Source organism: Cynocephalus volans, chromosome 2 (genome assembly GCF_027409185.1).
Source record: "Cynocephalus volans isolate mCynVol1 chromosome 2, mCynVol1.pri, whole genome shotgun sequence".
NCBI lineage: Eukaryota > Metazoa > Chordata > Mammalia > Dermoptera > Cynocephalidae > Cynocephalus > Cynocephalus volans.
Window position 1 is genome coordinate 208,833,387 of NC_084461.1, and position 22,640 is coordinate 208,856,026.

At 58.4% G+C, this 22,640-nt stretch overlaps 1 protein-coding gene across 7 annotated transcripts; it reads left to right on the forward strand.

Annotated features, from left to right (window-relative positions):
* Nucleotides 1-1,143: 1,143 nt before the first annotated feature.
* Nucleotides 1,144-22,528, forward strand: PRODH (proline dehydrogenase 1). Of its 7 annotated transcripts, none has more exons than XM_063085707.1 (16): nt 1,358-1,443; nt 2,258-2,408; nt 5,745-5,953; nt 11,237-11,271; nt 11,841-11,990; nt 12,964-13,028; nt 13,252-13,368; nt 13,756-13,835; nt 14,476-14,557; nt 16,107-16,199; nt 16,303-16,449; nt 17,441-17,616; nt 18,240-18,308; nt 18,935-19,033; nt 21,684-21,826; nt 21,906-22,528. In XM_063085707.1, exons 3-16 carry the CDS (start codon nt 5,796-5,798, stop codon nt 22,091-22,093), a joined length of 1,602 nt encoding a protein of 533 aa, XP_062941777.1. In that variant the 5' UTR covers nt 1,358-1,443; nt 2,258-2,408; nt 5,745-5,795; the 3' UTR covers nt 22,094-22,528. The 7 variants fall into 7 exon arrangements, with proteins under 7 accessions (XP_062941772.1, XP_062941773.1, XP_062941774.1 ...); XM_063085706.1 differs by lacking the exon at nt 1,358-1,443 and adding an exon at nt 1,610-2,128; XM_063085708.1 differs by lacking the exon at nt 1,358-1,443 and adding an exon at nt 1,610-2,054.
* The last annotated feature ends 112 nt before the right edge of the window (nt 22,529-22,640 follow it).

Sequence of the window (22,640 nt, forward strand, 5' to 3'; positions counted from 1 at the left end):
AGAGGTATGGTGGGGGTGGGCAGGGGCCGCCAGAAGTGGGGACGGACACTTGGGAAAGTGAAATGGGAAGGCCAGGCTGGCCTGCTCTCCGTAAGCTAAGTTTCTGAGCTCCTGCCTCTGCGCTTCCACTCACCTGCCCCTTTTATCTCTCCCCTTTTCTCTCCAATTCCCACAGGAGGAAGGGCAGAAAAGCTGCGGCCCCATCAGGAAGCCTCCCCCTCAACCTAGAGCAGTAGCGATGGTGTCCCCCAGAGGCATCTGGCACTGTCTGGAGACGTTTTTTGGTTGTCAGAACTGTGTGTGTGTATTCGCGCGACGGCGTCTGGCAGGCAGAGGCCAGGGATGCTGATAAACCTCCTGCAATGCACAGGACAGCCCCCACCACAAAGAATTATTCAGCCTCGAACGTCAACGGTGCCGAGCAGGTCAGGGCGTCCAAGGCACTGTGAGCCAAGACCCGTGGCTGGGGGGAGGGGCAAGAGGCTGCCACCCACATCACACCCAGCCTCTGTAGGGGTGCAGGAATGTGGTGAGGAGACCAGGGAGGGGAAGACGAGTGGTGGAGAGGGGTGCGCTATGGCGGGCAGTCAGGGTGGGTCCCTCTGAGAAGGAGACCTCGGCGGCTGGGGCCACTAGCTGTGAAGATGTGGGAAGGAGGGGCAGCCGAGGCAGAGGGGCCGATTGCGGGAAGGCCCTCAGGAGGAGGCTTTGCCTAGGACGGGGAGCGTACTGTGGGTAGCACTGAGGACGCGGCCTGTAGGAGAGGCGGTGGGGCGGTGGAGAGGTAGGGGTGGGAGGAACCATGGGGGGTCCGCGCTTGCCCGGTGGGAGGCGGGGAACTGGGAGGACGAGAGAGGAGCAGCGTTGGGCAAGCCCCTTAGGGGCCTCTTTTCCACGCTCGCGCCTCAGGCGGGGGGCTGGGGGAGGGAGGGAGACCGGCTTCAGCTCCCCCAAACGAGAGGCGAAACTGCGGGAGTGGCCCGCGGCCGGACGCACAAGGAGCCGGAGCGCGCGGGGCGGGGCCTCCCGAGGAAGAGCGCGCGAGGCCTGGGGTGGGGTTGGCCACCGGGGCTGGGCGGGGCCTCCCGAGGAGCGGGCGCGGCTCGGGGCCTGGAGGGCGGGGCCGGCGGCGCGTACTTAAGCGGCTGCCGCGCACTCTTGTCCCTCGGCATGGCTCTGAGGCGCGTTCTTTGCGTGCTGCGGGCTGGCACCCCCCGCCTCGCCCCGCTGTCCACCGCGCCGGCGGCCCGGGAGCAGCCGGCCGAGGGCCCGGGGGCCGTGCCAGGACCCCGGGAAGCCGAGGCCGTGCGGCCGCCGATGCCCACCGTGGACTTCGGCAACGCGCAGGAGGCGTACCGCAGCCGGCGCAGCTGGGAGCTGGCGCGCAGCCTCCTGGTGCTGCGCCTGTGCGCCTCGCCCGCGCTGCTGGCGCGCCACGAGCAGGTGCGCGGGGCCGGGGACGGGTGGGCGCGGTCCTCTGCCTGTCCCAGGAGTCATTATGGAGTTTCCAAGTGTCCCGCGGGGGACTTTGAAGCATCGCCTGTAGCGAGGGGAGCCAGGAAGGGAGGCGTTTCCTGCATTCCCTTTAGGACCTGTGCATTTTCCCACTTGTCAATTGCTACCAACTAAAAACAAAGATCAATTTAATTTTTAAAATTTGTACCACTTGCAGGAGTACAAAGTGATCACCTAGCATTTAAAACTGAGTACTTTTCGTGTTCCCCAAAGGGAAGTCTGGCGGTATGGAAGGGCTCATAGCCTGGGATCCCAGAGTTCCAGAACTGTGACCTAGCCTCTCCCCAGACACGGCCGCTCTGAACAGTGTCGGGGAAATGTGGGAAGCTGCTCAAACACCCGGCTTGAAACTTTAACATGTAAACTTTAAAAAGTGTGTGGTCTTCGGGGAAGTAAAAAGCAGAACACCATCTTAGCCACTATCAGCCTGGGGGTGTTAGACATGACAGTTATTTCAAGGTGACCCTGGGATCAGCTTGCAAGGGTCCAGTTATTGGTTCCGAGGATTGGTCGTCTCGAAGGTGGTGCTGATTTCTCAGGTACGACTGTGCTGAGGGCACCAGGCTGCTCCCCTAGGCCCTGGGAGAATCAGGCGGCTGTGAGCCCCGCAGAGGTGAGGGGAGCTCCACAGTCAGCTTCTGAGCCTAGGACGGGTGGTGGCAGGAGTGGGGAGGATGGTGGAGGAAGGGGCATGCCCGGAGAGATGGAGACCTCTGGGAGGCCATCTCTGTGTTTGTGGCAGACGGTGATGTCCTGAGGTAAAGCTGTGGCCATGGAGAGCCCAGGCCAAATGGGGAGGAGGGCGAGAAGGGACGTGCAAGGTAAAGGGACCCAGATGGGAGAGGAAAGACGCTGAAGACCCTTGTGGAGCACCAACATCTAAGAGGCAGCTGGTAAGGAGCAGCACGCACTGGTGGCATTGCATTTGGGAGGGAGGAGGCAGCCAGGGCAGGAAAGACAGGGAAGGAGTGGCCAACCATGGCTCTCTGAGGAGGCAAGGACAGGGACCTGGCTCCTGCAGTGGGGGTGTCGAAGGTGTCTGCCTGTAGCTGGCAGGGAGGGAGAGAGCGAGCTAGGGACCGGCCAGGTCAAATTTCTCTAGGTGTAGCTTTAAGCTTTTTTTGCTGGATTCAAAACCAGCGATTGAGCTGAAAAGTTAGCAGAGCTTGGGATTTGGTGCCCAGCCTGCAAAAGGGAATGAGCCCCAGCACCCTGATGCTATCGGGATACTGTCCGGGGACTGTGGTGGTGTTGGGGACATGTGGGCTTCACCGTCCCTCGCGTGCCTGCCCAGGGCAAGTGCTGGAGTGTCGGGATGGTGCGTGAGTACCTGGAAGAGGCAGGGCATCAGGAGATGACTTCTCCCAGGCCTCCCTTGTGTCTGGCCTATGCCATAGGGAGCCTCTCCGTGGGGTCTTTACTGTTGTCCTTGTCCACTGGGGGAAATGGAGCAGAGGCCAGGCCCTGGGCTTGTGAGCTGCTCACCACAATTCAGTCCTGTGAGCAGCTAGAGGACAGTCCTTTCTCTATCCTCTGGCCTGCAGCAAAACTTTGTCCTGCTGGGCCAGTGCTGGTCTGTGCAGCTCCGTCCGGAGCAGTGGGACTCTTGAACCTCCTCCAAGGAGCATCAGGCTGCAGGAGCTGAGTTTGAGCTGCTGCTTTGTTGGGACCCACACTTGCCTGAAAGCAGACGTTTCTGAGAAGGATTTAGGAAAGTCCAGGTTTTCTGTGACAACGGCTCTGTGCTTGGTGTGAGCCATCACAGAAGAGAAGACAGGACAGATGGTGACAGTGGTTCACAGTGGTTCTTCAGGGCCAAAGAGGAGAGACAGCCATCTCTACCATTATTGCTCTGTACATACTTGTTGAGTCTCTTACAGTGAAAACAAGTATCTGTGTTACTATTTCTAACTCCTCAAAGGGTCTGTCCTGGAGGAGAGGTGGGGCTGCCTTCATCTCTGGCAGTGCCACCCTGGGACATATGTGACACCGGGATGGTTTTAAAGTAGTTGCTTTGCTCTGGAGTCAGCTTTAAAGCTGCCAGCCCTGCCCATGTGTGTCCACAGCCCTCTGTGACAGGTGGCCTCCCCTTAGAGAGCAGAAGGGGAGTGCAGTGTGTGCAGGGATCCTCTAGCCTGCGCCCCCAGGTGGAGCCTCACCTACCCCATCTTTGTAAATAGAGTTTCTGGAGCCAGCACAGCCTAACTCCTGCTCCTTTGCTTAGTGCTGGTCATGGCAGAGTCAAGTATTGTTAGATGGAGACTGTGTGGCCCTGTATGGGGAAGTTTGCTGGCTCCTGGAGAGGACAGTCACCCACCTTCACTTGTGGTGTTTTTCTGACGGTTCTCTTAGAGCCGGTGTGGATGAGGGCAGGGGTTCTTTTCTGGAGCTGAATGATGGTTTTCAGGTCCCCGAGGCTGCCCTGCCTGCCACATGGGTGATCTTTGATATGTTCAAGATCCATCTTTTTCTCCCAGCTACCCCTGGGCACTGCCCTGGCGGGGATGAAGGCTAGCTCTGTTCCAGTGGCTCCCTGACTGTGGCTCAGACTTGGTGAGAGGAGGCCCACCCCCGTCTCAGGTGTCAGCATGTTCATTTTCCAGTTTCTAATTCTCTTTATGAAAGAGCAAAATGTGGTAAAATCCGATACTGCACAGAGGCTGCAGGAAGGCAGGGTGATGGCCGTACAGCACTGGTCCTCTGTGACGCCTGGGGCCATGTAGGGTGTGGTCAGGAGGGAGGCTGCCAGAGCAAGGTTCCAGGAAAAGGCGGTTCCAGGAAAAGGCTGTGGGGCCGGTTTGGGGATGAAGGTGGTTGGCTTTGAACACTTCTGCTTAGACTAGAGATTCTTCCCCAAAACCTTTGTCCTGAGAGATTTTCCCCACAGAAAAGGGGTTCTGTTATCCATTGAGTTTGAGAGACCCCAGGTTTTTCCTGTCTTGGGGTTGAGTGGCAGTGGGCATAAGGTTTCTGCACAGGGTGGTGAGTGTGCTTCTGAGCATCACCGCTGGTCCTCCCAGCCCAGGAGCCTCTGGTAGTCCCCATTCCCTCCTGCCCTGGCTGTCCCCACTGTAGGGGCTCTCCCGGTTCTCCATGTCACCTCTCACCTTGGTGAGACCTCCTCCCCAGATCTAGGTTAGCAAACCCGGCCGGCAGGCACTGCCTCTGTCCCCTGGTTCTTTTGTTGTTGTTTTTTTTTTTTTTTGGTGGCTGGCCAGTGTGGGGATCCGAACCCTTGACCTTGGTGTTATTAACACCATGCTCTAACCGTCTTAGCTAACCGGCCAGCCCTGTCCCCTGTACTGAATCACTCACAGAGCAGCCTTGCGTCTTCCCCTCAGAGATCTCTCCTCGCTGGGATGTGAGCGCCTCCTCTGTTTCGTTCAGTTTTTTCCAGTCGCTAGAACTGTCCAGCACATAGAAGCTTGGGACATTTGAATGAATGATGGCAGAAATTTGGGATACAGGGAAATGTGATCAGAAGGGAAAGCTGAGTAGTTTCCAGGCAGCTGTCTTCCTGGCAGCCCTGAGCGACCCTGCCAAGTCCCCACTGGTCCCAGGGTTGGCCCTCATCTCCCAGACCCTTGTAGATGGCCACCTGGATTGTTGTCAGGGCATACCTTGCTCCAGCTGAGCTCAGACTCAGTCTCAATTTTGTGTGTGTTCATCCTTCAGCAACCATTTGAGGGCCAGCCTCGTGCCAAGCACTGTGTTAGGGACTTGGAAAAAGCAGTGAACAAAATGTTGACATTCTAGAAAGTCACATCAGATCCTCCTCCTCCCCAGTGGAACCAGTGAGGTGTGGATACAGAGGATGTTGTGATAATGCCTACTGCTGTCCCCAGGAAGACCAGTCGTTCTCCTCTTTATCCACTAAGCAGTGTTTGGGCACCCCCTGTGTGCTGCTGGGGTGAGCTGTGAGCAGGCCCCCTTGGGAGTGTAGTCCGAGAGGGAACAGTGTGCTCACAGGAGCAGGGAGGCCAGAGCTGGCCAGGGGGCCAATGGGACAGCAGTGCAGATGGGCTGCTCTGCCCTGGATGAGGACTGGAGTGATTGACAACTGCTGTGAGCAGAAATGCAAGCTGCTTCAGGTGGTCTTGACCCTGGGGAGACGATATCAAGGCTCTGTGGTTGGAGTGAAGTGTGGGATGGGGGTGGAAAGCAGGGGTGTCCTGCTGGGGAAGAGGAGGCTGGATGGCCCAGGACAGCTGCTTCCCCTTGCCTTTCAGCTGCTCCACATCGCCAGGAAACTTCTGGGGCAAAGGCTGTTCAACGTGCTAATGAAGATGACCTTCTATGGGCAGTTTGTGGCTGGTGAGGACCAGGAGTCCATCCGGCCCCTGATCCAGCACAACAGGGCCTTCGGCGTCGGCTCCATCCTGGATTACGGAGTGGAGGAAGACCTGAGCTCTGAGGAGGCTGAGCTCAAGGAGATGGAGTAAGCCCTGCCCAGCATCTGCCACACCCCCAAGCGACCTGGGGCTGTTGGGGGCGCTGGGGCCAGCTGCTGGCCTTCTGCCTCCACTAGGTGGAGGCCGGGGCTGGGAGAGCTCGGTCAGCCTGATTAGCAGCGACCTTCTGGGTTCTGTCTGAAGTTCTGGCAGTTTGCTTCTTGCAGATGGTGGCTGTGGGCATTTGTGGAAAGCCTGGTGTGAAAGAGGCTGGCAAATTATGGCCCTTGGTCCTATTCAGCTCCCCACCTGGTCTTGTATGGTTTGCAAGCAGAGAATGGTTTTTGCGTTTTTAAACAGTTGAAAAATCAAAACAAGAATAATATTTCATGACACGTGAAAATTATATGTAGTTGAGACATGCTGAGAATAGGTGCTACCTGGCCATTTACATAAACGTTTGTGACCCTGGTGCAGGAGGCTGCTCTGGCTTCCTGCTCTGCTACAGCCTCTCTTCCAAGTGATTCCTGATGGGCTGGGTGGGTCCTGCTGCCCCACCCTAGTCCGTGCCCATCCCTGCCCTGACAGTTTCCTCATCTGCAGGTGGCTCTATCTGGTGGGTGTGGAGCCTCCCAGGCCTCACCCCTGCCTGGGTGTCCTTGGAGAAGGAAATTGCAGTCAGGAGCAGTCCTGGAGTCCCCTGAGGTCACAGACTTGCTTTGGGGTCCATTCCCTGGGTAGCGAGTTAGGGGACAAGTGAGCACCTCCCTGACCCACCCTCCTGGGCAACAGGACATAACAACAGGATGATGCTCTCTGCTTCCCAGAATAGTGGCTGACTCATGGAGGTCTGGGGAAGACCTGCCCTTTCTTTGCAAAATGTCTGGTTCCTGAGCTGGTGTGGGCCTCGCTTGGATTTGGGGCCCCTGCATCCTGACAGCAGCTGGGCCCTATCCACCTAAGGCTCAGGACAGCCTGCTGAGGACCCCGTCAAGCCTTGGTATTTGCTCTGCCCTCCCCAGGTGGCTGGCCTGGGAAGGGCAGGGACAGGCAGTCACATGAGGCTTCTCGTTCTGGGAACGGAATGTCCGTGCCTTGCCTCTGCATGCCGCCCGCCGGCAGCACAGGATTGGCCTAGGGAGCCCAGCCCCTGCCTTGGGATTGGCTGTTGTGAAGGTGGGGTGCTTGAGCCCCAGCACCCTAGTGGGGCCTGGGAGCCTTGCAGCCGCCTGGTACTTGGCCGAAGCCTTTGCTAAGGCTGTGTGTTGAATAACCAACAGGCTGTGAGGGCGAGGACTTGGTTTCACAAGGGGATTTTCTCTCCCAGGCACCTCTGGTATGGAAAGAATCTTTTCCCCAGGCGGTCCTGCCTGGCTTCCTTCTTGCCCTGCAGGCCAAGCATTTGGAGGTGGGCCAGGCTGCGCCCCGTCCCTATGCTCTTGGGAGCATGTGTCCCTTGCTCTGCCTCCCTTGGGCCGCCCTGCTGTTGGCAGCTGCCCATCTGCAGGAGCCGCACTTGGGCTCTGAACATGAGCGGTGGTCCCCCCTCATCCTAACAGGATGACCACCTTTTGATGCCAGTGGCAAGTGCTGAGGTCTCACAGCCAGTTCTTTTGCGGGCAGCTCTGTGCCTTTAGAGGGGCCCAGGCTGAAGGTCAGGGAGGGCAGGCTGGGATTATAAGCACCGTTCCAACATCCACACCATGGAGTGGCCTACCTGGCTGCGTGTGGGGAGCTACTTCACTATCCCTGGTGGGGCCAAAGATCTATCTTCCTCCCCACCCTCCTGTCACAAGCCCAGAGGCTCTACTCTGGGGAGAGATGCGGAGTCCACAGTCCCAGATTAAGGCTGTGGAGGTGTGCTGGGCCTGCCCCTAGCCTAACCATAAGAGGCACAGAAAGGATGGAGGTGTCTGAATGCAAGGTGAGGCCCAGCAGTCCTCCCAAGGGAGGAGGAGAAGGGGGCACCCAGAAGGGCCTCCAGGGCAGGAAGGAAGAGGTGGGAGGCTGGAGGTGCAGGAGAGAGAGCGGCCACCTGAGAGGAGTGGGACGGTGTTTCCCAGGATACCTGTGAAAATGCAGAGGCCAGGGCCCTGCCCTGACTCCAGAAAAGGAGCCCCATGGGGTGCCCCAACCAGGGCGAACACTTTGGGGGTGGAGAAGGGGCCAGGGCATCTTCCTGATGAGTGTGCTGCGAAAGGACACCTGGGGCAGGGTGGAGAGCAGGTGTCTCTGTCCCAGCTGTGCAGACCCAGGGCTGGCTGGAGCTGGGCCTGCACTTTGGACCCCAGGGTGGTGGCCGCTCTCCTGGGACTGGTGTACTCAAAGTGACTCTCCTGGAGGCAGGGCCTGGGGGGAGCTGAGGAGGAGGGTGTGCAAGTAGGAGTGGGCTAGCTGGGCTTGGCTGGGTCTCTCTCCCTGCTCCTGCCACCTCTTTCTCCAAGGGAGGGTTAGAGCGAGGGTGGCTGGCATGGTCTCCCTTCGTTTTCTGCTTTTTTTCAAACAGGCATCAAGCCAACAAATCACCAGGTATAGTTACTGAGAGCTGAGCTTGATAGTGGCTGAGGGGACAGACAGGGTCTTCTTGCTGCCTCTGCAGGTCCCTGGGGCACGTGTGTTTGTCCTCCTCTGCCCCTGTCACACTCTGTTCATTCTTCCACATCCTGGGCCATGCCCGTTTGTGCAAGGGTGTCTGCATGAGTGTACCCTTTGGCGAACCAGAGACTGAGGCCCAGGGGGACCCAGAGCCTCCTGCCACAGGTGGCAGGATGTGTCCTGGCACCTAGGGTGAGTGCTGGGGAAGCAGAATGTACGTCTGGGCCTTTCTGAGGCAGGGTTGTTCCCACCCTGATCAGGGTTCCTTTCTAGCTCTAAAATCCTCCAGCTGCTGGTGCCACATGCCACAGCTTCACTGTGACGCCGTGCCCTGATGTTTCAGGTGGTGAAAGCCAGAAGTCCTACCTGTGGCGCAGGTGACACAGCCTTACCTGTGCACGGGGTGCACTCTGCCTTTCCCCCCATGGTGATGTGACCCCCATTCCTCTTGGAAACTATTGTCTGTGTCTTTTCATGACCTACCTGCCAGGCCTGGCTGGGAGTGCGTCCCTGTCCCTGCCAAGTGGCTGTCTGCTCTGAGACCTAGCTGTGCCTCCCACTACTGCATGTGCTGTGCAGCTAGCTGCTCTGTGCATGGAGGTTCACGGATGGTAATAACAGCTGAGCCTGCTGGGGGCAGGAAAGGCAGCAGCCGCCATCTCTCCGGGCCTTTCCAGCCTGGCATAGGGCTCAGAGGATGGACAGAGCCAGCTGTGGACATGCCGAGGAGGCCCCTGGGGACCTTTCAGATAATGATTTCCTGTCTTGTGGAAGGCAGTCTGCCTAGCAGGCAGATACCTGCGTGGTTCAGGCGTGTGTTATGTAAACTGTGGGCTGTGTGGTTACAGAATGGGACCTTCCCATTGGGGGTCATGCAGGCCCCTGAGGCAGCACCCAGGCTGCCTCCTCTGTCTTAGTGTAGACAGAGGGTCCCACTCGGGGATGGCTTTTGCCTGGTTTTACCTGGGCCTTGGCTTGAAGGGCCTGGGGCTTGCCCTGTGGTTGGTCTCACTGGTGCCCACACCAGGGGCCTCTGGAGGGGAGCTCCCTGTTTTGGGCTGGGAGGTAGTGTGTGGGGCCCACCTACCTCTCCTTAACATTGTCCCACAGTGACATCTCACTCTCTGCTCTTCTGTTACATCCCATTGTCAGCACAAGGTGGCTGGAGCAGTGCCTGCCCAGCTGCCGCCTCTGAGCTGCAATCTCGTGGACTGTGATGCCACATGGCGAGACCCTAGCCTGGTCCCTGTGACTTCTGGGGTCTGATCTGGGCATTCTGGTCAGAGTCCCCAGATGAAGGTCCTGTGGTTACACAGGAGCTGGTCGGACTGTGGGGTGTGGGAATGTGGGGGAAGCTTCTGGCAGGTAGCTGGTGGCCCAGAACTTGCTCCATGAGTGAAGTGAAAGCCCCTGACATGGGATCCTCAAGGTGTAGTTAACTGTCTTCACCTTCCTGGCTTTATCTTTGCCCCAAGGAGCTGTGGGGGAAAAATCACTGTCCTTTCCTGTGGGGTGTGGGGCCCCGGAGGGTCTGAATGGCTCTGGGTTGCCTTAGGGAGGCCCCAGTGCCGCTGGTGGTGCATCTGAGCTCTCTCCATGGTAAATAACTTAATAAGGCCTTAAATACAGTCAGATGACAGGCATAACCCCTCGGGCACAGTGGGTTTTTTAGGGTTAGGGTTAGGGTGAGTGTTCCCTTCACCTGAATGGCCAGGACTCTTGCTGTCCCAAGTGCCACAGCACCAGAACTCAGCAGAGGAAGCTGTTGGTGTTTGCTGTGGTTTGGGCAGGGCAGGGGAGGGACCGGAGCTGGTGGGGGAGGTGCAGAGCCCTCTACTGGACCAAGGCAGAGGATGCTGGGAGTCAGTGCAGTGCAGAAGGGGGGGGCCAGTGGACATGGGGTGGGGCCAGGCCAGGCAGGGAAGGGCGGGCACAGCCAGGGACTGCAGGGAGGCCAGCACTTGGCTGAACCTGAGCATGGGGTTGGGCAGGCGAGCAGGGGCAGCCAGCATCCTGCCTCATTGTCATGCCCTAATGAGGACTTTGGATGCTGCTGGGGTATGATGGGAACCCGGGGAGGGTTTTAAACTAGGGAATGGTAAGATCTGATTTGCATTTTAAAAGAAAATTTCTGGTTGCTGCTCGGAAAATAAGCCTAAGGGGTAAGAATGAAGGCAGGAGGGGCTGGGCCTGGAGGGCATGGCTGGAACTTCTGAACTGGAGCTGGAGACCCTGGATGTGGGGGCAGAAGGCAGAGCAGAGGGGCCTCGCTGCTGGGTTTTGGGGGCCTCGCTGCTGGGTTTTGGGAACTGTATGCTGGTGGCGTTCCCACCTCCGTTCCTCCCAGCCCTGCTGGCTCTGCATCCCATCTTTTCCTCAGAAGAAGGGATGGCCATGTAGCCCGCTTTTTTTAAGAACTTGCTGCGTGCCCTGGGCTGTCACACGGCCCACTCCTGCACCTCACCCACAAGTAGGGAGGGCTCTACCCTCAAGGACTCAGGCTCAGGAACCCATTGGCTGCTGCTCCTCCTGGCTCAAAGACCATAATAATGCCCAGGCCTGGGGTGGGGGTGGGCCGGCCCAGACAAACCCCAGTCACTGTCAGGTTCATGGTCAGGTCAGAAGCGCAGCCCCTAGCATCCCCTCTCACCTCCGCCTCTTCAACGGAAACTTGCTTGTTACCTGCAGCCCAGCCCGTGTGACCCTGACCTTCACCCTCTTCCTCCTTCCCACAGGTCTTGCACCTCAGCTGCGGAGAGGGATGGCAGTGGTGAGTCAGAGGCCGCCATCCAGGAGCAGACACTCTCCCGCCCCCACACACTCCCCAGTGGTTCAGGAGACCTCTGGATTCAGGGCACAAGCTTCAGGGCAAGGAAGGTTCCCGAGGCTCCTCCCTATGGCCAGGGTGCCCTGCTCATCACTGTGTGGTCTGACACTGTGTGAGCCCCCTGGTGAAGGGCAGGTCCCCTTCTGTCTCACGGCCCTCCCAGGTGGACCCAGTCCCCTCCACCCTCCCTTGGCAGGCTCTGGTCCAGGCCCTGTGTGACAGAGGCTCTGCCTTCCTGGCCCTGTTTGCCCCATGACGAGGCTCGGCTAGGGGAGAGGGCACTCAGGTGGGAGGAACAGCAAGTGCAGGGACACATGGCTTCAGGGCACAGGGCAAGAGAGAGAAGGGTGGGTTTGGGGATGGGGAGCCATGGGCAGCACAGTGCAGGGGGCCAGGCCCTGGCCAGGCTGCAGCAGGGCCCTGTGGCGTTGCCTTGTGTGTGTGGGAGTGAGGGGTTGGGGCTGCGATGCAGCCCTGGTGTATGGGCTCAGGCTGTGTGGCCATCTTTCCAGGCATGAGTAAGCGGGAGAAGCAGTACCAGGCCCACCGGGCCTTCGGAGACCGCAGGGACGGCGTCATCAGCGCCCGCACCTATTTCTATGCCAACGAAGCCAAGTGCGACAGCCACATGGAGATATTCTTGCGCTGCATTGAGGCTTCAGGTGGGGCCCCCTCTTTGCTAGCCATAGACCTACCAGGTCCCAGCCTGAGCACACCCTGGGCATGTGGAGATGCTGATGGGTGAATGTGAGGCTGGGGCCAGAGTGAGAGGGCTACAGTTGGGGTGTGTTTGGGGCGTACCCCATCCAGCCCCTTCCTGAGGGGCCTGGCTTCCTCCAGGAAGGTACCTCCTGCCCCCACCCTTCTCCTGGGCACAATGCCAGGACACGGAGCTGCAGAAAGGCAGTCTGGGCTGAGCCGCCCCTAGGTCTGAGATTGAGGCTCAGTTCAGGGAGCTAGTGCCCCATCCCTGATAAGAGACAATCCCTCCCTGTATAGCCTCTGGGGGGGCTGGAGATGAGTTAAGCCAGGAGGTCACCAGGCCCGTTGTCCTTTAGCCTTCAGAAACACACCAGACCACAGTGCAGCCCCTGGGATAGCAGCCCTCCTGTTAGGGTCCTACACCTTCTGAACATTTTAAGGAACAGGAGTGAGCAGTGCTCGGAAGTAGCCTCCCAAGAGGGGCTGGGAAGCTCCTGAGCGGTCAGGCCGTTGGGGGAGGGGCATCTTCTCCTGCCTCCCCCTGCCCACTCTCCCTGTGCGCTCCAGTCTCCGCTTCGCTGGGGGGTTGCCTTGTCCTGTGACCCATGCACGAGCAGCCTGTGGTGCTGATGGCATGGAGAGGAAACTGAGGCTGGGAGAGGTGGGAGACCATCAGGGCTGCGTAGCAGTGAGCAGGTCTTGCTGGCTCTTGCACTCATGTGGCAAACACAGACACTACCAAGTTGCGCCTTCCCACCTCTGCAGTGGGGTCTCTGGAGCGGTGTGTGCGGGGGCTGGGTGGAATCGAGGTTAGTGACCCGGCTGTGGGGGCCAGTGGCTGGCACAGACCCCCAGCCCTCTCTCTCCCCACTGCACCACCTCCATGCCTGTCTCCTCCTAGGCCCTCATGGCTTTTCCTGTGGCTTCTGACAGGCGGAGCCAGCAATGATGGCTTCTCAGCCATTAAGCTCACTGCACTAGGGAGACCCCAGTTTCTGGTAAGTACTGGAACCTTCCACTTGCAGAGGCTTTGCAGGACGTTGGGACTGCTGTGCTATTTACTGAAAACACATGTGCTAGCACCTTGGAGGCTGGGAGCTGGGGCTTGCAGGGGTGGGACAGGGAGCAGTTCCTGTCCTCAGGGCCCCAGGGGCTGTGCAGGGGTCTGGGGACAGGGACCTGGGTGTGCACCCAGACGTCGGCTCAGGCCTGCATTTGCAGCTGCAGTTCTCAGACGTGCTGACCAAGTGGAGACAGTTCTTTCACCAAATGGCGGCAGAGCAAGGGCAGGCTGGGCTGGCCGCCAAGGACACAAAGCTAGAAGTGGCCGCACTGCAGGTGGGGCAGCCCTTTCCCCTACCCTGGTGGGTGTGAGGGGGTGGGCATCGTGAGGGCCTGGGGCAGAGCCCTCCCCAGGGAAACTGGCTGGGCAGTGGTCCCAGGTGATTCCTGGAGCTGTTCCAGGGTGTGCAGCCGACTCCACAGCTGCTGGAGGAGGAGGGCCCCTTATGGGAAGGAGTCTGGATAGGGCTGCAGGGATGGGAACTGGCACCAGTAGACGGGCGGGAACAGACCTGTGCATGGAGCAGAAACACAAGCCAGAAATGGGTCCCGTTCTCGCTGATGTAATATAGTAAAAAACAGTGGGGTGGGGGTGGGGGACGAAACGGTAGTGAATTGGGCTGGGAGACATCACTGCTGCCCGAAGACTTCTCAATTCTCAAGGAAAGTGTTACAAAGATGGGCATCGCGTCCAGGGCTGAGATCGAGGACTGGTTCACGACGGAGACCCTGGGAGTGTCTGGGTAAGATCAGCTCCCCTGGCTGGGCAGAAGGGAGCATCTGCCTTGTTCAGCCATGGCTCCAGCTGAGCCCTGGCAGCTTCTCCCAATCCTGGCCTTGGGCTGACAGTGCCAAAGGAGCTGCTCCCCTGAGATGCACAGAGCAGGAGGTGACTGGGGGCTGGGGGTCCCCAGGGCTGGGGCTGGGCAGCATAGATACAGGGCCAGCCTACATACCTCAGCAGGACTTCTTACAGAATGATCAGGGTCCCAGAGCAAGTGTGTCAAACTCAGCCCTCCCCGGGGCCCATCCTGGCCAGTGAAGGATCAGAGCCCCACGTATATCCTTGGGGCCAAAGGCTGGGACTCTGGCCCCAGTGTTCTCAGTGTGTGTCTTGCAGCTTTACAGCTGCCACTCCAATGCAGGAATGTTTGTTTTGGCTCTAATTTTTTTAAGGGAGAACAATATTTACATTTTATCCATCTTTTAAAACTAAACACTGAGGTGGGTCTTGTGGTGGTTAGATTTGAGGGTGCTATTTTGGGGAATGGGCTGGTTTGGGCCTGGGACCGACAACCTATCCTGGAACCTGTGCGTAAAGCTGCATTGCCTTAATGAGAAGCCGCCCACTGCCCCACGCTGTTAATGTGCCTTCTCCCTCAGCACCGTGGACCTGCTGGACTGGAGCAGCCTCATCAACAGCAAGACCAAGCTCTCCAAGCACCTGGTGGTCCCCAACGCACAGGTGATGTGTCCCCTCCTCTCCACTGAGTCCTTTCGCAGCAGGGTGTTGGGCCGAGAGGGAATTCAGTTTGCTATGTGTCTCCTGTTGCCTACCGTGGGAAGCAGGGTGACTGATACTGGGTCCTCCCAGGCCCATGGAGACTGTGGTCCAGGGGGAGAAGACAAACCCACTAGTGTCCACAGTACTCCGTGGGACAGACACCCACGCATAGCCTTGAGGCACCATGGGGAGAGCTTCCCCAAGTCATCGGATTGCCCCTCAACCTCAGTGGCCTGAAACAGCAACAGCCATTTCCCCCTCATGGTTCTGGGGTTGACAGGGCTCAGCTGGGCAGTTCCCACCGAGGGTCTCTCATGCAGTTGTGCTCAGAGAGGGTGGCAGGGCTGGGTCTTCCGGGAGATCTCCCACTCACAGGGCTGTCAGCCTAGGCTTCCTCCCGGCATGGTGGCTAGGTTCCAGGGGTGAGTGTCTCCTGAGAGCCAGGCAGAGCCGTGTCACCTTTTCCTGCTAAGTTCTGTTTGTTAGAAGCCGGTCTAGGCCTGCCTGTGTTGGTGGTGGCGGGGATGGGCGGGGAGCCCAGGAATTGGCAGACTGTGAAACCACCACCTAAGCTGGGACTTGAAGAGGGAACAGAAGCACCTTGGGAAACTGGTCCTACAAATGGCACCTCCCACACTTCCAGCCCTGGCTCACTGAGGGCCCAGCCCCCAGCCTTTGAGCCGCTGACCCAGAGCTTTGCGGTGTGATGCAGTTCTGCTCCAAGGTCACCAGCTGTTGGAGCCCCAAACACACGTGTGGCTAGGGAGAGTGTGATGTTTATGAGGGCCAGGATGCTGGGGCCAGTGGGGGCATGCTTGCTGGCAGCCTTGGGAGCGCCCTGGGCTGGTTGGTGGGTGAGCAGGTGTGCATAAGGCCCCAGGTCTGCACGGGCCCTGCAGGGTGGGTGCCAGCCGCCTCTGAGCACCAGCCCACTGCTGACACGCCCGGCTCCTCGAAGGCCAGTATCTCAGGATGGAGCCTCCGTCTTTTGCTATGCATCTGGGCTGCACAGCGTGCCATCTGCCTGTAGACATGGATTCTTTGTCCTGAGTCCTCTCCCTGCTCCCAGCTGGGCCCTTCTGGTTGACTGGGTGGTCAAGGTTTACTTCCTCAGTGTTGTATGGGAGCAGAAGGGGGCTCTCCCCATGATGTCAGGAGACTCTCAGGGTCCTGGGGAGGCCAAGGGAACAAATACCTTGGGGCGCAGGCCTGCCACAGGCCTGGGGCTGGCTGGTATGGGCACTGAACTCCCTCCTGGTGCTTCCAGGCCTCATGTGTAGGACAGGGTGCTGGCTGGCTGTGAGGTTCCAGGGTGCTGTGTGGCTGTGGCCAGTCTAGGGTAGGGCGCTGGCCTTCACATGCAAACAGTGGGAGAGTGGCAGAGTGAAGAGGCACTGCTGGTCCTGGGGACAGGCACCACGGTACCAACGCTGAGCGAGATGTGGTCGGGCCTCGAGGTAGAGCCTCCCAGGCCCTGCTGCTGTGGCCTGACCACGTGCTGCACCCTCAGACAGGACAGCTGGAGCCCCTGCTGTCACGGTTCACCGAGGAGGAGGAGCTACAGATGAGGAGAATGCTGCAGCGGATGGACATCCTGGTCAAGGTTGCCAGCTGGTCCTGCGTGGGGCGGAGGGCTAGGAATTGGGCAGAGGGAGGGCACCTGTCTCACTTGAGCCACCAACTCTCCCACCCCCTGCACCTCTCAGAAAGCCATGGAGGTGGGTGTGCGGCTGATGGTGGACGCTGAGCAGACCTACTTCCAGCCGGCCATCAGCCGACTGACTCTGGAAATGCAGCGCAAGTTCAACGTGGAGAAGCCGCTCGTCTTCAACACTTACCAGTGCTACCTCAAGGTACACAGGAGGGGCATCCGTCATTTGAGCCCTGTGACATCTGCCTGGCCCTGCTCTGGGCACAGGCTGGGGGCCTGTGGGACAGACACAGGAGGGAGCAGACTGTGCCCCTCAGGGGTTGCTGGGGTCTTCTGCCATAGGGCTGACCCCAGGCTGGGCCCCAGTGTCCAGGAAAAAGGCTCCTGCCCAGCAGCTGCACACAGCCCTGCAGGAGAGACTGAGGCTGGGGCGACTGCCTTGGAAGAAGGGCCTCCTAAGACTCAGTTGCCAGCTGCGTGCCAGCCCCTCCTGTGGGTCTTGGGACACATACAACAGTATTTAAGGGGTGGGAGGAAGACAAAGGAGCTTTTTTAGAGTTCGCTTGATGTGCCTTGAACCCCAAATTTTGTAGACTTCACAGATGACCACTTCCTTCTGCCCATTTTTTGCTCAGGATCTGAGAATCTGATGAAAGCTCTTGGCCCCTCTCCAGAAAAAGACTTGCCTAGAATTTTGCATGTACTCAGGGAGCCCGGGGGCTTCGGGACAGGACCCCTAGCCCAACCCTCAGCTTGAGGGCACTAAGCTGCTCTGGGATTTGTGCAGGTCTGGAGCTCACATGGACAAGCCAGGTGCCCAGAGGACATGGGGTGGTGTGCGGGCCCAGGTGGATGCTCCCAGCAGGCACTCCTCTCCCAGTTGGCACAAGGAGACTCTGGAACATGGAGTGACTGCTGGTACAGGGCTGCCCTCAGGCCACACAGAGGAGGCTGCAGGTGTCCCCCTTGTTACCACTCCTTGGGGACAGAGGGCAGAGGCCCATCTTCACCCATACCTGACTCCCAGATCCCCTGAGCCATGCCACCCTCAAGCAGCTGCTGCCCAGACCTCTTACTCCAAGCTGGCCATGCCTGGGAGTGCCTAGGAGCATCTAGGGCCAAGGAAGGCCCCATCCTGCCATCATCCAGGCTTGACCAGGCTCCCTGTGACATTTTTGGCCCTGGCTCTGCAGGATGCCTACGACAATGTGACCCTGGACGTAGAGCTGGCCCGCCGCGAGGGCTGGTGTTTTGGGGCCAAGCTAGTGAGGGGTGCATACATGGCCCAGGAACGTGCCCGCGCTGCAGAGATCGGCTACGAGGACCCCATCAACCCCACGTATGAGGCCACCAACACCATGTACCACAGGTGCGCTAGCCCTCCCGTGCCTTCCTGCTCCCAGGGCAGCTCAAGAGACACATGATGCTCAGCTGACCCCACCTGACTCTGCTGGGGCCAGAAGCCTCTAGCAGGAGCAGAAGATGTGTGTCCTGAAGCCAGAACTGATATTTTGTTTTTGTGTCACTTTTTCAAAAACATTAAGGTTTTTCTTTTTTAAACATAAGAGTCTACTGAACAAAACAAAACTGGCCACGGTCCCCCAACCTGGCTCCTGTTGACACTTAGAATGAGAAATGTACACTGAGCCTCCAGGCACCCGGCCCTCTGCCAGCGCAGCTCAGCCTCTGCTTTTTAGTTCCACGGTGGGACTCTGCACGGCTCTGCATCTGCTTTCCGTGCTGTTCGCCCCAGTGATCTTTCCCTGTGGCACAGGCAGACAGACCGTGTGCTTTCTCTCTGAGATCAGGCGTGCATGTTGCAAATTCAGAAAGACCCCAAGTGTCTCCTTGCTGGCTCCAGCTCCCTTCTGGGTAACACTGCTTCTGGGAGCCCACCATGCACGTCTCCCCCATTGTTGTTTACACTGTACACTCTGTCCTTTGCTCCTTGCTTTTTTCATTTGATGCTATATCTGGGTCCTCTCATGTCAGCATACAGAGCGGTGTTAACAGCCAGCGTGGGAAGACCAAGGTCGTGTCCCATCTCTGCAATCTTTTCTGGTATTGTAATGTTGACTCACTAAATACCCTGTCCCCCTCTGCCATACACTTGTGCTGTCAGGGGTTCTCTGTGTCTGAGGATGCAGTCCTCGCACGTACCCAGAAATGGAATTGCTGGGGCAGAGAGGAGGTGCACTCCGTCAAGCCTGCCGACTGTCCTCGCTGCGAGACGGTGGTACCGTTCGGTCTCCCGGTACACAGGGAGGCTCACCCCACCCAAGGCTTGCAGGGACCTGCTTCCTTTAATTTCATCACAGGGCCAGAAGTGTACTGTAGGGTCCCTTCCCAGAAGCAAGGCTGTGTCTGTCACGAGGGACACGGGCAGGTCTGGGCTGGCCCCTGTAGAATCATAGCTCGTTTGATATGGGGACACTACCCCAGCTGGTTCTTCTCCATGAACTGTCTAGTCACAGCTGATGCTCACTTTTTCTTAGTTGTTGGTCTTTTTCACATGGTGCTGAGGAGGAACAGATGCTGTTCCCATTCTTCTTAACACGTGGGCACCCTTAGGGGGAGCCAGCTCACTGGTCAGCCCTGGCCCTGCCTGAGGCCTCCTTCCCCTTCAGAGCTAGCAGTGAGGGGGCAGGCGGTGGGCCTGGGGTTAGCTCACATGGCGCTCTCCCCAGGTGCCTCAACTACGTCTTGGAGGAGCTGAAGCACAATGCCAAAGCTAAGGTGATGGTGGCTTCCCACAACGAGGACACGGTGCGCTTTGCACTTAGCAGGTAGGTGCTGCCCTGCCCCGAGCTGTCGGGGTCTCTGGTTGGGAGTGGCCTGGGGCACAGGCCCTGCAGGTGTGGCTGGGCACTTTGCGGGAAAGGCTGGTGGACCAAGCTGGTGTGGCAGCTTTAGTACCTGCAGGCCCCAAGGCCAGCTGTTCTTCACACTACACTGCAGAAGCAAGCAGGCTGTGTGTAGTTCCTTTGGTTTTTCAAATGAATACCTTACTTATTACAGTTTCACCTCCAGAAAACAAGTTTCATTAGGTGATTTCAGTAGCTTATTGAAATGTGGAAACATGGTGTTAGATCTCAGAGCCCTTGAGGCTCTGATGCACTGCCTTGTTTATATGTAGTTCCCTTCACATTTTAAACTGTGTTTGGAATTTAACAAAGTCTATTTTCTCTTTAAATACTTGTCCTGTGGAGCAAAACTTTGGTAGAATTCCAACAAGTCGAATACAGAAATAAGGTGGAGAGAATTCTTAAATATTCTATTACTGTCTCCATGGCCTTCCCATCTCATACCTCAGCCTGAACAGTGCCTGCCCCAGGGGCCCTGTTTCTCTCTCCCTCTCCAAGGCTCAGACCTCCTGGGGTTTGGACCCCCCCCCTCAGAAGCCTGGTGGGGAGGCAGAGACCCTGACTACATAGGTAACAAAGTTTGAAAGGGTAGCCTGCCCTCAGCAGGGCTTCCTTTCTCTCCTGACTTCTGAACCTGTCTGTCCTCACCATCTTGCTGTGGTGGCCCCGTCTGCTCGCAGCTTCCCCCATCCCGAGTGGCAGCTGAGCCCCCTTCCTTCCTTGTAGCCTTTAGGGCCCTGTGCCGGGCTCCACAAATAGCGTGCTCATGACTGTGCCTGAGCAGGCTCACTCCTGTGGCTGGAGTTCCATGCTCCTGCTTTGGGCAGATGGGGTTGCCTTCCCTGGGGAAGCAGTTCTGGGTCTCGGATGGTGGCAGCTGCTCTGTCTCAGGCTCAGGCCGCCATGCCGCACATCCAGGCACCACAGTTAAACAGTCAAACCAACCCAAAACTTAAAGGCTTGAACAGCATGTCCTGTGGGCCTGTGGGTGGGCTGGGCTCAGCTGGGTGCTTCTTCTGTTGGCCTTGACTGGGTCCCTCCTGCATCTGTGGTCAGGTGGGGGCTGGTTGGTCCTAATGACCTCATTCACAGCTGGGGCAGCAGATGGGTCTGCATCATGTGTCCAGTGTCCCATGGGCCAGCCCAGGCTTTGTCACATGGTGGTCTCAGGTTTCCAGAAACCCTAGAGAGGGCAAGCGTCTGCTCCTGTCTCGTTTGCCATCACCCTATTGGCCAAGCTCAGGTGCCAGGTGGAGAGATCCTCTGCCCTGTGTTGGGAGAAGCCACAGTCATGTGGCAGAGGCTGTGGACAAGGGAGGGGTCAGCAGCCATCCTTGTAGGCTGTCATACATACTCCCACCACAGCCTGAGACTCAGGCAGGTAGCCTGGCTCCCGAGGTTCCTGTTGTAGTGGAGGAGAAAGACACACGAACTCAAGACCAGGGTGATGTGGAGGAGATCAGGGCCCGCTTTAGACTGGACAGTCCTGACACTGGAGCCCTGCCCAGGGAAGGAGGGACAGGGTCTGTGGGCCGACCATCCTGCCGAGGTCCTGGGTGCTTAGGGAGTCTGGGGCAGGGCTGGCAGGGCCGACAGTGACAAGAACAGGGGAGGCAGGAGTCCCAGGGGTGGGGAGAGAGGGACATACAAGCCTTGCCAGTAGACTGTGTGGACGTGAGGAAGGCTCAGGCTGACCATACCCCAGGCCAGAGGGCTCCAGAGAACTGATGCATATCTGGATACCTGGGTATAGGAAGCTGGAGATGACAGGTGGGATCATCATCACAGAGCTATTTCACACCCTGAAAGTTCTGTAAGATCCTACAAGGGGTGGTGCGAAGACAGGACGGAGCTGGGGTCCCCACTTCCCCATCTGAGCAGCACTAATAGGAATGTAATGGGAGCCACATCTGTAATTTTTAATTTTCTAGTAGCCACGTTAAAAGAAAAAGATGAAGTTAATTTCAATAAAATACTGCAGCGAACCAACATATCCCAAATATTACCATTTCAAAATGTCAATATTTCAGAAAAGCAATGAGCATTTTTTTTTATACCAAGCCTCCAAAACCCCAAGTGCATTTGACACTGCAGCACATCTTGATTCAGACCAGCCACCTTCCAAGGACTCAGGGGCCATGGGTGGCTAGTGGCCATCATACGTGACAGAACAGCTGTGGAGATGGGGCAGAGCAGCCAGCACAGGGACGACGAGGGCAGGGGGACTGGGGGCCCAGTGGTTCTGGGGGAGGGGCTGGTGGGAGGGCTGAGGAGCTTCCCTGGGCCACAAGACAGGCCACTGGCCAGGCTCCTCTTGGGGTCAGGGCACCAGGAGGGCTGCACCCCTAAGGAGGGAGGTGGAGGAGGTGTGGGAGAGGCAGTGGGGAGGACAGGCGGGGACGGAGGGGGCCTTGCCGCTGGGGAGCAGCAGGGCAGCCCAGCAGCGTCCTATTGGGAAGAGGCCACACACAGCCTCACCATACGGGATGAAGGCTGGAGTGTGCGCGTGTGTGGGGTCTGGGGGTAGCAGGAGGGGCTCAGAGCTAAGACGGGGGCCCTGTACCTCCCCCAGGGGCGGTTTCATGGGGCTGGCCCCTCACCTGCCTGGCCTCACATATGCTCACAGGATGGAGGACCTGGGCCTGCATCCCGCTGACCGCCAGGTGTACTTTGGACAGCTGCTGGGCATGTGCGACCAGATCAGCTTCCCGCTGGGTGAGCTGGGCCCTCCCTGGGCAGGGGCACTGGGGGGTAGGGGGCTGGGACTCACAGCTACACCTGCCCATGTGTTCAGGCCAGGCAGGCTTCCCTGTGTACAAGTATGTGCCCTATGGCCCCGTGATGGAGGTGCTGCCGTACCTGTCCCGCCGTGCCCAGGAGAACAGCGGCATCATGAAGGGTGCCCAGCAGGAGCGGCAGCTGCTGTGGCAGGAGCTCCAGCGACGGCTGCGCACCGGCAGCCTGTTCCACCGCCCGGCCTAGCGCTTGCAGCACCACAACCACCACCTCTGCCACACTCTAGACTCCCCCTTGCCCCAGCTGTGGCCTCCCAGGGCCCTCAGGCTGTGGCAGGGATTTGGGGTGGGGTCTGTAGCAGCAGCCAATCACCAACCTCCACAGATTCACATTTTTATACCCAAGACTTCAAGACCTGCTGGACCATGCTCGTTTCAGCAGCACATATACAAGACCTGCTGGAGGTGGGCCCAGCTGCCCTCCATGCCTCTTGTCCCCACCTGGGATGTGGGCTGAGTCTCATACCTGCCAAAGCAGCTAGGAACTGTCATGAACTGGCCTTCAGTGAGAGGGTGTGGGGCCCCCACCTTCTGCCAGGGTGCACCCCCCGCCCCAGCCCCTCTGGGTGGGCAGCAGCCAGGCTGGGGAAGCCTGCCTGGCCAATAAACCACTGTTCCTGCAGCTGAGAGCCCTCGACTCTAGATTCTCTACCACAGTGCCCTCACAGGGGTCAGCTCTGGTTAGCAAAGAGAGAACAGTATGGTGGGGCCCCAGAAGTCTCATCTTTAGGCTC